Source organism: Podarcis filfolensis (genome assembly GCF_964270895.1).
Source record: "Podarcis filfolensis genome assembly, chromosome: 12".
NCBI classification, from domain to species: domain Eukaryota; kingdom Metazoa; phylum Chordata; class Lepidosauria; order Squamata; family Lacertidae; genus Podarcis; species Podarcis filfolensis.
Genome location: NC_139614.1, coordinates 28,130,660 through 28,145,957, shown reverse-complemented (window position 1 = coordinate 28,145,957; position 15,298 = coordinate 28,130,660). Strand labels below are relative to the sequence as shown.

Genomic DNA, 15,298 nt, shown 5'->3' with positions numbered 1-15,298 from the left:
GTTGTATGAGAAGGACTGAAATATCCAGTTTAATTTTATCGTTTAGTGGCAGTCTAGTTGCTCTGTGTACAAAGGGAGAGGGAGATGAACTTTTTAGTAGTAACTATCCTATTTTCTCTTATTTGTATCGAATGGTGGCGGCTTACTCATTAGTCAAGTAACAAGTGCAATGCAAATTCCCACACACATCTGCCCTAATTTTCTAAAACGCAATGTTCTGTACCAAAAAAGTGTTTCTCTTAAAAAAAATAATCTGCTAATTGGTTTTAAAAAATAAAGTAATGTCACCTGGTATCTAGTTAATTTAACAGATTTACTGCATTTTATTATTTATTTAAATCCTTTCTAAACATGGTTCCTCAGCGCAAGCACAATATGTCCATTGCTTATTAAAAATAAATCAGCAGCAGCCTCAAATTCACTGCCTGGGTAAGTTTCCAGACAGCTAAATAACAAACGCTGCCATAGGTGTAATGCCACCTGGAACATTTCTGTCTTATGGCTAGTCCTAGATTCTGATTGGCCAAGAAGGATGTATTCCACATTATTTGGTTTGTGAAAATATGGGTGCCTCCCAACTGTCACTATTTTGTAGGAGGAATTCGAGCACATACCATCAATTTAGGTGTGTGCGATTAAAGTAGATTAAAGCATTTTGTTATGCAACAAATCCATTTTTTTTTAAAGGACTTAAGACTTTCTGAGGTTTGGAATGTGATGGGGGAATGCGTTGGAAAGTGTGGGATGAACAAATTATTAATGGAAAGCCATATGAACACCCCACCAGCAAATTAGGATGAGTGCTCACTGCCGTATAACCACTGTATAATCAGAGTAAATGCTCAATAAAGACAAGATATAATCTAACCCTTGACACTTTGGCCTCCCCCCTTGCTACAGCTGGTCCTGAACGCCTGACTGCATTATCTTGACTGTGACACAGTCTCTAACTGTTCTCCTGGCTGTGATTTCTCCCTTTCAACCTCCCACAGTCCAACCTATACTGTCCATTGCTTGCGATTTTGACCCCCAGCCTTCACCAGCTCTTAAATAGCTTCTGCCACTTCCAGCATAAGATGGACTCTACCTCCACATCCACTCATAAATCAGAGAACATTGTAGACTAGTCTGTGCTATTTTGTATACAGGAATGTATGTCACTAAGTGTTGTTGTTTTAAAACATAGATTGAGGAGGTTCCTGGAGAATTCACTCAGGAGGACTTGGCTGAAGATGACGTCATGCTGCTAGATACTTGGGATCAGGTAAGGCACATGTTATTAACGGAGCTGTGTGGGACAAAAGAGACATACAATCTGGTTTACACCTATAGCAGCATTAAGTGGAAGGACATGTAAGATGAAGAATGGACTGCACCACTTCAGGTTGCAGATGGAGTAATCACATCTTCAAATCCCAATCCCATTAAAGATACATGCAAATAGAAAACTGGCACAGCAGGCTGGTTTGTAATGCTAGCTTTTTATGTGCAGGGAGCTGTGCTTCTGCTTTTTTGTTTTTGTTTTCCCTGGGGAAAGATTCAAAAGTGGCAACCCCTGTTTCTAGTCTGAAATGGTATAGCCTATGCCAGGCTCATTCCGTAGCCATGGTCTAACTCAGGGGTAGGCAACCTAAGGCCCATGGGCCAGATGCGGCCCAATTGCCTTCTCAATCCGGCCCACAGACAGTCCAGGAATCAGCGTGTTTTTACATGAGTAGAATGTGTCCTTTTATTTAAAATGAATCTCTGGGTTATTTGTGGGACATAGGAATTTGTTATCCCCCCCCCAAAAAAAAATAGTCCGGCCCACCACATGGTCTGAGGGACAGTGGACTGGCCCACAGCTGGAAAAGGTTGCTGACCCCTGGTTTACCTGGATTGTTGTGTAAAGGAGTTCAAAGAATGATAAAAGAAAATCTTGGGATGTGCTGTGAAGGAAATGAATGGCATACAGAACTCCACAGAAGTGAAGTTAAAGGAGGAGACATGGAGGGAGGGAGAGACCTCTATTTTAAAACAAGCAGTTGTAAAAGATGTTTATTTGAATATATTTGAGAAATGACTATATTTGCCAGAAGAATGTCCTAGATGCTTGGCTTTCTTGGGGCCCATTTCAACATGACATTTGGCATCTCTGGCTTGGCTATTGAGCAATTCCCTTGAAAACATGTTTAAATGAGTCATTCACACCACTTTCTCAGAGATGACCTGGAGAACTTAGCAGATGCTCTGCCAAAAGTAAAAAGATGACTATTTATATATATGTATCTGAGAATCCACCCAAACCAGAAAACAAGTCAGTTGAACATAAGACATATCTTTAATTAAGGAACATGATATTCAGCACAAATGGTCTTCATATACAATTTTTTTTATAGTAACTGTCTTCCGTTTCATAACAGCTATGCCAACTCTCCTAAATATGTAATTTAATATCTCTCTCATCTCATTTCCTCCTCTCTGTCCCTCACAACCACACTCTCCAACTCTCATTTCTCAGCTGGCACAAGCTAGCAGTCAGTCCCAACTCCATTCCCTCCCTTCCTGTCAATCATTCTTCCGCTAGTTCTTCTGTCACAGTTTATTTAGCTGCCCATCAATAAATATTCCCTGGCCAGCGTGCAAGCAAAATAATGCTAAAAATTGCAATATATCATAATTAAACCAGCAAAAAACTGCTGAAAAGATAACAGAAAACTGCCATTACCCAGAGGAAGTATAAAACAGATTGAATTCAAAACACAATTAAAAGATCTGGGTGAATAAAAAGGTCTTTGCCTGGTGTTCAAAAGACCATAGAGATGGTGCCAGACAAGCTTCTCTGGGAAAGGTGTTCCCTAGCCAGGGTTCTACTAGCAAAAAACCCCCAAACTTTCCTAGACACCCACCTCCCTTCACTTGGCGAGGTCGCCCACAGTGCATGTAGCCTCTTAGGAGTATCTTAAGGGTTGGGGCAAGGGTATCCAAAGGAATTTTTCTGGGAAGAGGGACAAGTAAACACTCCAAATCAACCAACAAATATGCATCCATAACTGAAAAGTGGGAGCAGGCAAGCTCCTTGCTGAATAAATGAGGAGAAGAGTGCCTGCACATTTTGTCATGTATCTCGTGCTCTACAAATACTAAAAACTTGCTCTTTAAAAATAAATCAAAGAAAACCGGGAATCTGGGGATCGTGCTTCATCTGGGGGGAGGGAGCCAACAGCCTCCCCCCCCGAAAGCCCATGGTTTGGGGAAGCATATGCGGGAGGGGGCAATTTTCTTTTTTTCAAAACAGTAGCAGTTAATTGCACATTTATTCAAAATCCAATTAAAGTTACATAGTTTAATTAATTTGACAAAACTGATGAACTTGATCCAGTGATAGATGCTCTTCAAAGCCTGATGGTCATTTATACATCCAGCCCCCCATCACCCCCTGACACCCCCCTGGGGAATCCCAGGGGGTGGTACCAACCACTCTGGGAACCACTGGGCTATCTCATTTCTTCTGCCTTTTTGTCCAGTTTCAGACTCTTTTCTCTCTTCCTTTATGTGAGAAAGAGAAATTAAGGAGAACCAGAAACCAACAGGAGGCAAAAGGAGGGAGCAATTTTCCAGGCTTTTAATTACATTTACACCCCCCTTTCCTCCAAGGAGCCCAATGTGCACAAAAGCAATGGACAAAACTGGGGGGATATAAAGGTCTTTGCCTTGCATCAAAATGACATCAAAGTAGGCATCAGGCAAGCCACACTGGGAAGAGCATGCCACAGTTGGAGTGTCACCACCAAGCAGGCCCTGTCCTATGAAGCCACCTGCCACATCTCTGATGATGTGGACACCGAAAGGAGAGCCTTTGTTGTCCTAAGGGACGCAAATGGCTTGAAGGAGAGGAGGACAGATGAATGTCGGACTTCTACAACCTTTTGCCATCTAGATGTTTTGTGCTGCAACTCCCATCATCCCTGATCACTGCCATGCTGGGTGGGCTGAGTCCAAAACATTTAGAGGGCACCAGATTGGGGAAGACTGGGAAAAGTTGGTGGCCAGTAGAGAAATGAGGTGGAAATAAGACAACATGCAGCCTGAAAGAAATTTTCAAGGCCATGGGACTGCAAATCCACAGAGGTGGGCAAATCATGGAGCTGAATTTTAAATATTGACTAGAAATCATCCCTGACTTTGAATGCTGGGCATTAGTATTTTATATACAGGTCAAACTGTGGCGAAACCTCAAATTTATACCACTTTGTTGAAGCAGTCTCTCTCTTCATCACATCCTAGATATTTCTCTGGATTGGTAAGGATGCAAATGAAACGGAACGCACTGAATCAGTTAAATCAGGTAAGCTATGATTAAAATTGATGCAGTCTTTTTTAGATGAATGAAAGGGGATATTTGAAGAGCTTCTCCCAAGTTATTTATACTAATCAGACAAGGTAGTCAGAGGCAACCCCAGTAGAGGCGGGCCTATTTGGGCGGATGGGGTATTGCCCCACCAACTCCTCAGTCAGCCCTCAGTTTGCCCCCCTACTTTCTGCCAATCCAGATTCCAGACAGGCCCATTGTGAGAGGCAAAGGCAATTTTCCCAGGGTGGTGCTGGCTGTCAGTCTCCTCCTCAGTCTCCGTGTCGCCCATGTAAAAATCCTCAGGGAGGATAATGGGGCAAAGGTAGAATTCTTTGGCTCTTCCTGTGACTGCCTTCATCTCCATGTTCTGTTGGCCTCCTAAAGTTCTGCCCGACCAGCCCCACTGGGTGCCAGCCACCACTGCTGACCCAGAATAATTTGGGCCTGTTCCCACATTACCTTTGGGGCATAGTGATAGCCTCTGTCCATATAGGACATCTTCATTTGTGTATGAGTTATCACTCCGCTACTTTTCTTGTTGACCTGCTAGTGAAAACTCTGGAGAATTGTAGGTTTAGCTGGTGTGTGTGTGTGATTAACCCTGCATTTGTGAATGTGCCTTATTTCCCCCCCTAATGTATCATTTGATGGACCTCTTCATATGACCTCTGCATGATAGTCACTTAAAACTGTATCCTTGTACAACAGAAAGGGTCAACATTTTAAATCCACAAAATTCATCAAAGCAGTTATTAAATAGAACCCCCCCTCCCAACTCTCCCCTTTTCTCTGTCTCATTTAAATAAGCATTATTCACTTTGATAAGGAATATTTGGGGACGCTGTTGTGAGAAAAGCCAGATTTGATCTTAACATCTCAGCTTACTAAGCTGAGATAAGAATTTCCATGCATGCATCCTCTTCGCAAAAGTGAACAGGCCAAAGTCTTCAATTAACTGTAGTTTTCCATTGCATCTGAACCAGGAAACTATGGTTATTGGCTTCATAACAAGCCAGGTTGTGAACCCATGGTTCAAAGTTGTCTTAATATCTTTGCTTGTTCCAAAGACATTAATCACAGTTAACCATGTTTCGACAAAACTGGGAAACTATAGTTTACTGAACAGTTTCTGGTTTGTTTGTTTGTTTCTTCCACAAAAAGGAAGAGCAAGGAAGCTGCACACACATCCAAAAACCTCAATTTGCATCTTGGCTTATTAAGATTCATGTCCTGTGTGCATTTGATTGCCCAAAGGAGCCCAATGGGTGCCCTAGGTGGTCTATGGGGGGGGGGATCATTAAGACAATGCAATGTGTATCTCACATGAGACAGACTGTAGCCCCCCAATAGTCCTTGCAGTATAAAAGCTCACACATTCCCCATTTGTTTTAATAATAGGCATTTTGCTGATTATTAAAATGCCTGCAGGACTCAGATCTTTTGTATGGACAGGATCTGCTTTGCATTTTTAAAATGTGTACCTATTAAATTTCCAGATGGCTCTGTAGCAAAGCTCTTAGTGGTTTACAAACAAGATTACAATAAGACAAACAATGAAATCAAAGCTAACAACACAAACCCAAATAACATTATCCAGCTCAAAATGAAATCAATAAACTCATTCATTTGGAAAAGTTGCGGAAGTTTATTTGAAAGATAAGAGAACGCTGATGTGGGTGTTGAAGAGCAGGAGGCCTTCACAGATGCTTCTGCATTTTGAAAAATGTCTGAATGAACCCTATAACTCAAGGGATGGAGTGATCCTTCAGCACCTAATCAATGGAGCTTACAAGACTGTTTTAGATAGTACTATAAGTCAATTGCAGTACAATCCTATGCATCTTTACTTGGAAGTAAGTCCCAATTAATTTAATTGGATTTCTTCCCAGTAACTATGCATAGGATTGTGGTGTCAGAAACAGAATAATGGCCAAGATTTACAGTGCGGACTGGCTTACATATCCGTATGAGAAGATTCAGTGATCCCAGTTTGGTATAGAACTGTGGTTCCCAACATGGGGGGGTATGCTCTCCGCAGGGGGGCAACTTGATTTTTAAGGGGGGGAATTTGAGAACGAGTTATTAACAGTTAATGGTCTTTTAGGCTTCCTCCACATGAATAGTTCACTTTTTGAATAATAAGAATTATATGTCACGGGAGGGGGCATCAGGATTTTAGAGATGTTTAGGTGGGGCATGGCCCAAAAAAGGTTGGGAACCACTGGTCTAGAACCTAGAAGTGAAGGAAGCAGTGCCAGGAAAATGGCTACCCCGGCATAGACTTACCACTTGCACTGATTTTTCAATTCCTCTGGTCTATCACGCAGGCTACAGATCAGGGCTGGGGCAGGCTAGGTGTGGTTTTCAGCGACTGTGCACTGAACCAACATATTGGAGCCAGGGAAGGATGTGAGGGGCATGAAAAAATATATGGACATATCTTTCTACCGAGGGCAAGGTCACTTCACACACACATATGTGAAAAGAGGTACACACAGAGCAGCCTGTCTGTTGCAGTGAACAAAGAAGAGAGTTTAGGATTGCGGGTGGCGATCTGTGTTTGAACTGTAATGTTCAAGTTACTTCCCTCACTGATAAATTAACGGATTACTATCTTGCATATTCATGTGTTTCAGCCAAACGCTACATTGAGACTGATCCTTCTGGGCGAGATAAAGGGACTCCACTTGTTATTGTGAAGCAAGGTTACGAACCCCCCACATTCACAGGCTGGTTCTTGGGCTGGGATTACAACAAATGGAAAAACTGAAGCTTCAACTGCAGAAGAGATATCCCAGGACAGCCATCCTCTGGCAGCTTTAAGCATGTGTTTGCAAATCACTGTATATGTTGCTGCTGTTGTGGTCCATGTGTCAGTTGTGTGTGTGTGTGTGTGTGTGTGTGTGTGTGTACAGCACAGAGGTTGCCAATATTTTTCTAAACTGGAAAAAACTGCTGTGGGCACCACACACAAGAGAGTGAAGGACCTGCCAGCTTTGGTTCTCTCAGTTTCTCATTTTTGAATTCTGTTCTCCACATTTCTGCAGCAACTTTCAATTTTTTTAAAAAAGATCCTCATGAAAATTCTTAAGTGTTTTCTTAAGAATTTGTCACAATAAACACATTTTCATATGCAGCTTTGACCAATGCATACATTTTTGCAAGCATTTTCTTCTAATATAATGCGTTTTTGCATGCTATTTTCACTAATAATGTTAGATTTTATGCCCATTTCTCCCCAATATATGCATTTTTGTAAACATTTGTTGGGGAAACTGCATCACAACATTTGGATACATGCATGGCTGTGTTTTGGTTCTCGTATTGTTTCGGAGAGTGCAAATTTGATCAATTGAGCTTTAAATGTAAACTGAATAAAATTTCTCCCCCATCCCTACTACACACACACAGCTCAACCTATTATTTTGGCTGGCTACAATACAATGCTTCTTTCAAGCCTAATTTCAGTGAAAAGTGGGGTGGGGAGGAATGGGGCCCTATGAGCACCGGGAAAAGCCTGCGCAGGTACCTGCAGGTGTCACATTGGTGACCCTCGGTATAATAATATGCACACATTCTCTAAACATGTTCCCAGATGCAACTGGAAATGGCCCTTCTCCAGTTCCAAGTCTGTGCATAACTCCCCCAAATCCAAGGCTTAATTCAGTTTTGAAAAAGATCAATAGAACACCCCCTGCATAGCATTCCATTGTGCCGGTGGCTTGGCTTGTTATGTAATTGAGTGCAGGTCTTGGTTAGGAATAGCGGTGGATGAGTTACACTCAGCTCAGACCTAGCTTGGTAATCATGACTTCTCAGTGAGCATTCAGAAGCTCGCCTGATTTCTCAGAGCTCTCGCCTAGCTCATAATGCTGGTGCGGTCTTTTTAGATTGCTTTCGCTTTAGTTATTGTTGACAATGTATTTTTCAGTGAATTTTCATTGTCCCCTCAAAATGTCTCCTATTTTTAGCTCAAGTACTGGATGCTAATTCTGCCTTATCTCTCAAAAGTTTAAGGCTCCAGGGGACTGTAATAGTAATTTTTTTTTTTTTTTACAGTCCCTGTACCTCCTGACATAGGAGCCAACTCCTAGGGGCTGAGGTCACTCCAACCTCCCAATAAAATATTTGAGGGGGCTGCCCCACCAAAGTTGATGGGCGTTGCCATTCAAGGGAACTATATCATCCCTGAACTTGTTTGACCAATTCCCTGATCCCAGTGAGCCAAAGCACAGTGTGTTTGTAGAGTCTCTATATTTGAGCTCTCCTCTTAGCCCATGTAACTGGTAAGAGCCACAGCCTAGAGGGAAATACTCAAGCTATTTCCAGCTGTGCTCCTTTGCTGAAAACTCTATTTGTTCCTCTTTCTGTGCCCAAACTGTGGTCTAAACACATTTCAGCAAAGCTTGGTTCCTCGCCATGCTACTGTTTGGGGTTTACCACTCTTTTCACGTCATTGCAGGGTTGTGTGGAGGTTTGTGGCCTGCCAAAAAACCCCCCACACATTGGGACCACCTCCTCCTCTACCACCTCTCCAGATCAATCTGCATAATCCAGACCATGGCGTGTTATATGAGTAGAGGCAGAAAGTGAGCAAGATGCCCGCAGAACTGGAAATGAAAAAAATGTATGTCAAAGAGTTCTCATGAAATAGCTGTAAAGAATGGATGAGCAAATGAATGCCACACCATAGAGTGTGAATGAAGATCACAGTGGATTCGCATTGCTGTTTGGGGGAATGTGTGGCTCCTGATCTAGCAAGAAACCCGAAAGAGGCCTGCTTCTTCATAAAGCGTTCCTTTTCTGGACCTGAGCATCTATGTGCTAAGTCATATTTTGATACATTGCTATTTTTTAAAGTATATATTTCAAAGAAGCAAATACATTACAAAAAAGTGACAGCCGTGATGACTATAAATTTTCTAAATTATGCATTTTTAAAAAAAAATTAGACACATTTATAGATGTATGAATCCAATAAATAAATGCTTTCCAATCCTGAACAATCTAACTACATTGTTGTTTTCCTTCTTTTATCATAATGTAACTAATTTTGTTAATGTAACTAATGATGTTATATTCATAGAGTTTATTTTCCCACTAACTGAAGAAATTATCTTTTATTTAGCTTTCTGAGGTAGATGTAAATATCTCTTTATATTTATTTCTTACATTTTTATCCCACCTTTCCCCAAAGAGTATTGTACGTGGTCCCTCCCATCAACAGCCCCGTGGAGTTGCTTTGGCAAAGACAGCGTGCCTGCTCCAAGGTCACTCAGTGAGCTACCCAACTGGGGCTAATCTAACATTCTTAACCCCTTTGTTCCACTAGCTCTTGCTAGCAGGATAATTAATGTGCATCTTCAAAAATATCACACTGAGATTAGTACTGGTTTAGTAATGCAGTGCATATTGCACACCATGACTCTTCATGCTTTACTAAATTTCAAATGAGATGTAGCTGCCTTCAGCAAAGGGATAATTCAGTCTAGAAACAGATTTTGATTTGGAAGGCACCTTAGAGGCCATCCAGTCCAAGGATGGATCTATACCAGGCTTCCTCAACCTTGGCCCTCCAGATGTTTTGAGACTACAATTCCCAGCATCCCTGACCACTGGTCCTGCTAGCTAGGGATCATGGGAGTTGTAGGCTAAAAACATCTGGAGGGCCAAGGTTGAGGAAGCCTGATCTATACTGATCTGTAAAAATGCTATGGAAGACTATTTATAAAAAGTTATATAGCTCTCAATGCAATTTCCCATTGCCAACAGATTGCAGCTCTGCAGCGCCCTCTGGTGTCACCTTTTTATAACACATTTTTAGCGTTATAACCAACCAGTGTAGATTCGCCCCAACTCACTAAATTTAGCAATTCCTTCTGGAAGGGTAAAGACCCCACTTTTATGGCCTATGCTTAGTACTCATGGGAGTGATTGGCCATTTAATGGCTGATTATCTTTGACTGCCCCCCACCCCATTACAACCTCCTGTCTGACTGAAATACACAAGATTCAAATGCTAAAGAATATATGGTATGGTTTACTTATATAATGCTTTTTTTAACTCAAGGCCCCCAAAGCAGTGAACAACTATATATATTAATGCAAATAAAATATATAATAAAAGTACAATGTATCAATAAATCAAAAGAAAATAAAATAGCATCAGGACTCGGCCATGAATATAGATCCTACAATAAGATTTGATTATCACTAGGTGCAATGCACTGGAGATTGCAGAATTCTGTTCTTTGTGGGAGTGAACAAGTCATCAGAACCACCTTGTTGGCATTTCTTACACACCATGTTAGTCAAAACCCCTCAACACACTGGCCATCATAGCTCATGTGCATAGGGGTTTCAGCTGCTTCATAGCTGTTAGGTCTATTACTTTTTTTGGCTCCAGATATGCAGAACAGAAAGATTTGTACAGCTGCATCCCATTTTCTCACAAGAGATTTGCACAGCTTGTAAGGGGTCACCTTATGGAAAACAACAAAGTTTATTACTATTTGCGTGAACACAACAATGAAAGGCCTGATTAGCAATTTCCTTTTATAATGCAATCAACAAAAGACAAATGAAACGCAGTGCTATATTTTCCACCACCAGTAAGCAACTTAAATTGTTCTCTGTGTTGTCTGATTCTGACATTAACCCAATAGCGAAAACTCTGAACACCAATTCCTTCTACTGGCATTATCTGTACAGTGTGTGTTAACATACTTCTGTATTGTTAAATTGTACATCAAGAGTGTCTATCATGAAAACAACATGATTGTTAATCAAGTTGATGCGTGCAATCTACTTTTAAAACATATTTTAGAATGGGCATGTTAGTGGCACTCCCTTGAACTTAAAAAATGTGACTCATACAGAGGTGATGATCTCAAACTGGTTTGTTGAAATAATTGCAGTCACCCCAGAAACGTGTGTGCAGCAGAACACCATGTGCATGGGCATATATTTGTACAGAGGGAGTCAAATGAAGAGCTGCATTTCTTTCATATATGCCTGTGATGGTTGTACTGGCACCCATCCTATTGTATGCCTGATATAGTATCTGGAATATGGTTTTTGCAGACAGAATATGGAATGTGGTTTCTGCAAGTAACACTTGGATCATTTTTTGGTTTTGCATTTAATGCATCTGCTATTTGAATGTAAGATGTATATACGTTAGAATGAATGTTTCATTTAAAAAATGGGCTTTCCTTTCTCACATCTCCATGATTTACAAGGGATGCATTCCAGAGTAAAATAAGGTATAATGTTGCAATCCTATATAATGTCTATGGCAGATCCCTTCCTTGATCCAGACCAGGATTCCAGAATGCTCTGTCCTAAGCATAGACTAGTCCACCCCAGGACATAGAGAATTCTGGAAGGAAGAGCATCCATCTGTAATTGTGAGCAAGGAAAGTATTCTAAAACAAACATCTTCATTTAAAACCATAGTCTCGGTCCATGTTCTCATTTCTAATATAGCCTCAAGCCTCTGAATTCAACAACACTAACCTGGAAATATGCTTATTTGAACTCAATGGGACTTCGTTCTGGATAGGATAGCACTCCTTGTTTCACTAGTATGGATTGTGGAAGGAGGTTAGAAATAACATCAGATCCATTAACCTAGGGGCAATATCTACTTTAAAGCAGCAAGATGTAATGTTCTGCTGTCTGCCTTATGGCTAGGTTAGACGGATAACCACCAAAACACAGCATTCGTTCAGACTCAGCTGTCTTGAAGGAAAATGTCAACCAGGAATTAATATTTTATTGCCAAGAATGGCTGGATACCAGATTCCATGTGATTTATTTATTAGGTATGAATCACCTTACATGAATCATCTCAAGATGATGGATAATATAAAAATAGCACATCTCAAATACAAAACACATAGGATTCAAAATTAAAAACACTGGTGTATTCATAAAGAAAACCTTCACAAGAACCCCCATTCCATTGTCATGAACACCACATAATTGACCTGTAAAACTAATTCCACCCCACGAAGCAAGAATCAGCAGGATGCCTGGCAATACAGTTTTTGCCTGACACTGAAATAATGTCAGAGCTGGCACCAAGAAAACTTCCTTACAGACATCATCTTCTTGCCTATGCACATGCACCTCCTTATAAATTAGCACAGATAATTGTAACATAATTTTTCCTAAGGATTCTACTTTGCAATTTAAAAACTGGAACTTGGCATGAGAAAACCCAGTCAGCATTTTCACTTTGCTGTCTGACATCATTTGGATTTCCTCCTCATAAACTACAAAAATAGCAGTATCAGGTTTAATGTCTTTCAGTGGATTGAAAACATTGATACAGTTTTCAGGCAGGTGGCAGGAAAGGACTACTGCTAATGTTTGTTGCTCTGATGAGGCCTTTCCACCCTCCACTTCCTATTATGTGTTAGCTTCCCTCTCTCTGTTTTCTTGCTCGAATCCTAGATGAGAGGCTCCCAGTTTCAGGAACAAGCCTTGACTGTATAATGAGTGGACAATCCCTAGCAGAACAAGCCATTAATCATCTGGAAAATAGCAGTGCCTATAAGTCTACAAGCAGCCTGTAATGAGCCGCAGCAATTATAATTCTCATCGCTGCTTTCGTGAAAGTTTGATATATTTCTTGGATATGGGCACTCAACAAAGTGAGAGAAAATATGGCCAAGCAAGACACAAGAGAATAAGAAGACCAATAAGTTTAGTTCAATGGATGAATGGGAAGCAACGGTAAAGATCCAAATAGGAGATGCTCCCTGCAGCCTTCATCCATGCACAATAAGACCAGTGCATACTAGGTGTGGAATTTGCCACTAAATGAAGCTCTTCTCTGAATCCCGCATACTTACATTGTATGCATGCAACCATCATTGCTACCACCTTTTGAGTAAAGGAGAGTTGTTTAGATGGTTGTTTGGCAGTAGGCTTGCTTCCTGTTCCTCATTTAGTACAAAAAATGTATTCGTAAATAAGGAGCTGGTGATATCACCTACTTGGTGATATGCTGTTATTACCTGCAGAATTAGTTTGAATCCAGTCTTTGTACTGACAATGGAGAGAAGGGAGCACTTGCTTGGTCTCCAATAGGAATACAGGCAGCAACTGTTTTAGGTGTGTCCGATAGGTGCACGACTGTGCATGCACACAACACGCCAAACCCAGAAGTGACCCCAAAATAAAAAAAACAGAAGCCTTTTTGCTAGGTATTTCAGGTCAAAAATTGCCGAAATAAGAATGGATATTTTTAATGTATGCTACAACAGTGGCAAGAATTCTATTAGCTCAAGGTTGGAAGACTGGAGAAGTACCAACGAAAGAACAATGGCAAGAAAAACTGAAACTAATTTTGCAGAATTAGCAAAATTAACAGACAAATTGCATGAAAAGGACAATAGTGACTTTAAAAAAGAATGGGAACCTTTTACAACTTATCTACAGAAACAACAAAAAGAGATGGACTCATTGGCAAGTTTTGAATAAACATTCACAATTTTATTTAAGTAAAATATGGAGAAAAACAATGCAATAACATTTTATGTATATTAACATGCAGATGATAACAAAAAACGTAACAAACCAAGGAGGGGAAGATGAGGGAAGTCAATGGGGGGGATTGAAAAATGTAAAATTGGATAATTGTTTTTACAAACTGTTACAAAAAAATTAATAAAATATTTAAAAGAAAAAGAAGTGACCCAAAAATGTCACAAAAACTCCATGAAAAGGGGCAGAATGGGGTGTTTGCAGGCTTTCTCAACGGTGTTTCAAATATACGTACATAATTTCACTTAAATGCGTGGTGCTTGGAATGTAACCCCCATGTAATTTGGGAGTCGCCTGTATTGTTAATTTCATCACGTGAGACTGAGTGAGAATAGGTAAGTGGCTGTTGTTATTGCTTTCATTTATCAGTTGCTTTTTACAGTAAAAAAGCCTAAAAGCAATTTGACAAGAATAAAATAACAACTTAAAACTAGAGAAAGTTTAAAAACACTAACAATACAAAATGCTCGCTACTATGTAAATGAACATTTCCTCATCCCACCTTCTCTCCAACGTCACCAAGCTCTGATAGAATAAGGATTCTGCAGTACCCACATACCAGTAGATTCCTTATGTCGGTGCACCTCCAGGCTCTGTTGAGAAAGGTGGATTTAGGAGCAATCTTAACCCCACCTGGGTTGGCTTAAACAAGGAGTAGGATTGCAATGTTAATCAAGTAGTCCAGTCAGGTAAACAAATTTCCATCGTAATATGAATCACTGCCAACTCCTGCTGATTATAAGCTTTGTTATTTTCTAAAGAATAAAATTGATTTTCGTCCAGCAACTACTTTTTCCAATATCAAAGCAAAACAACTCAGGCTGGCAACATGCAAATTATTGGAGAAGTGTTCAGCAGACATTGCAGAGATTATGAAAATCTACTTTGTTCAAATTACATTGCACGCCAGTTAATTTTACTTGTTATTTGCATTATGTTGCGCTTCTCCACATTTTCAGTCAAATGTTAATACTCTAGTAATAAAATCCCCATAGAACATGCATGCCATTTTGCCAAGAAAGACCCTTATTTTTAAATACTGCAAAATGAACTCACTGTAAGAAATGTCTGAGTTTAAATTGAGGATTAAAAAATTAACGATATATTTCTCTGTTCCCAATGTTCTTTCATGGTCTTCTGAAAACTCTTTTGCACCCTCTAGAAACATAGCATAGGGATGGTGAAGTAATGGCTCTCCAACTGTTGGACTGCAACTCCCACAATCCCTGACCATTTGCCATGCTGGCTGGGGTTGCTGGGTGTTGAAGTCCGACAACAGCTAAAGGAACCACATTTTATTCATGTAAAAACACATACGTAACAGCAAGCAAAACACTAAACTAAAACTCAAAAAAAAAAAAAAAGACAGCAACTTAAGTAAATTCCCCGATAAAGCAGGAGTTCTGAGGT

The 15,298-nt window shown here is 40.4% G+C and overlaps 1 protein-coding gene across 1 annotated transcript in view; it reads left to right on the top strand.

The window, feature by feature from the left end:
• SCIN (scinderin) overlaps positions 1 to 9,344 on the top strand; it is a 49,169-nt gene extending 39,825 nt beyond the window's left edge. The window contains exons 14-16 of the mRNA XM_083578616.1: positions 1,187 to 1,264; positions 4,267 to 4,327; positions 6,970 to 9,344. Of these exons, the coding sequence (XP_083434742.1) occupies positions 1,187 to 1,264; positions 4,267 to 4,327; positions 6,970 to 7,103 (273 nt within the window). The 3' untranslated portion in view covers positions 7,104 to 9,344. The remainder of the gene's footprint in view (positions 1 to 1,186; positions 1,265 to 4,266; positions 4,328 to 6,969) is intronic.
• The last annotated feature ends 5,954 nt before the right edge of the window (positions 9,345 to 15,298 follow it).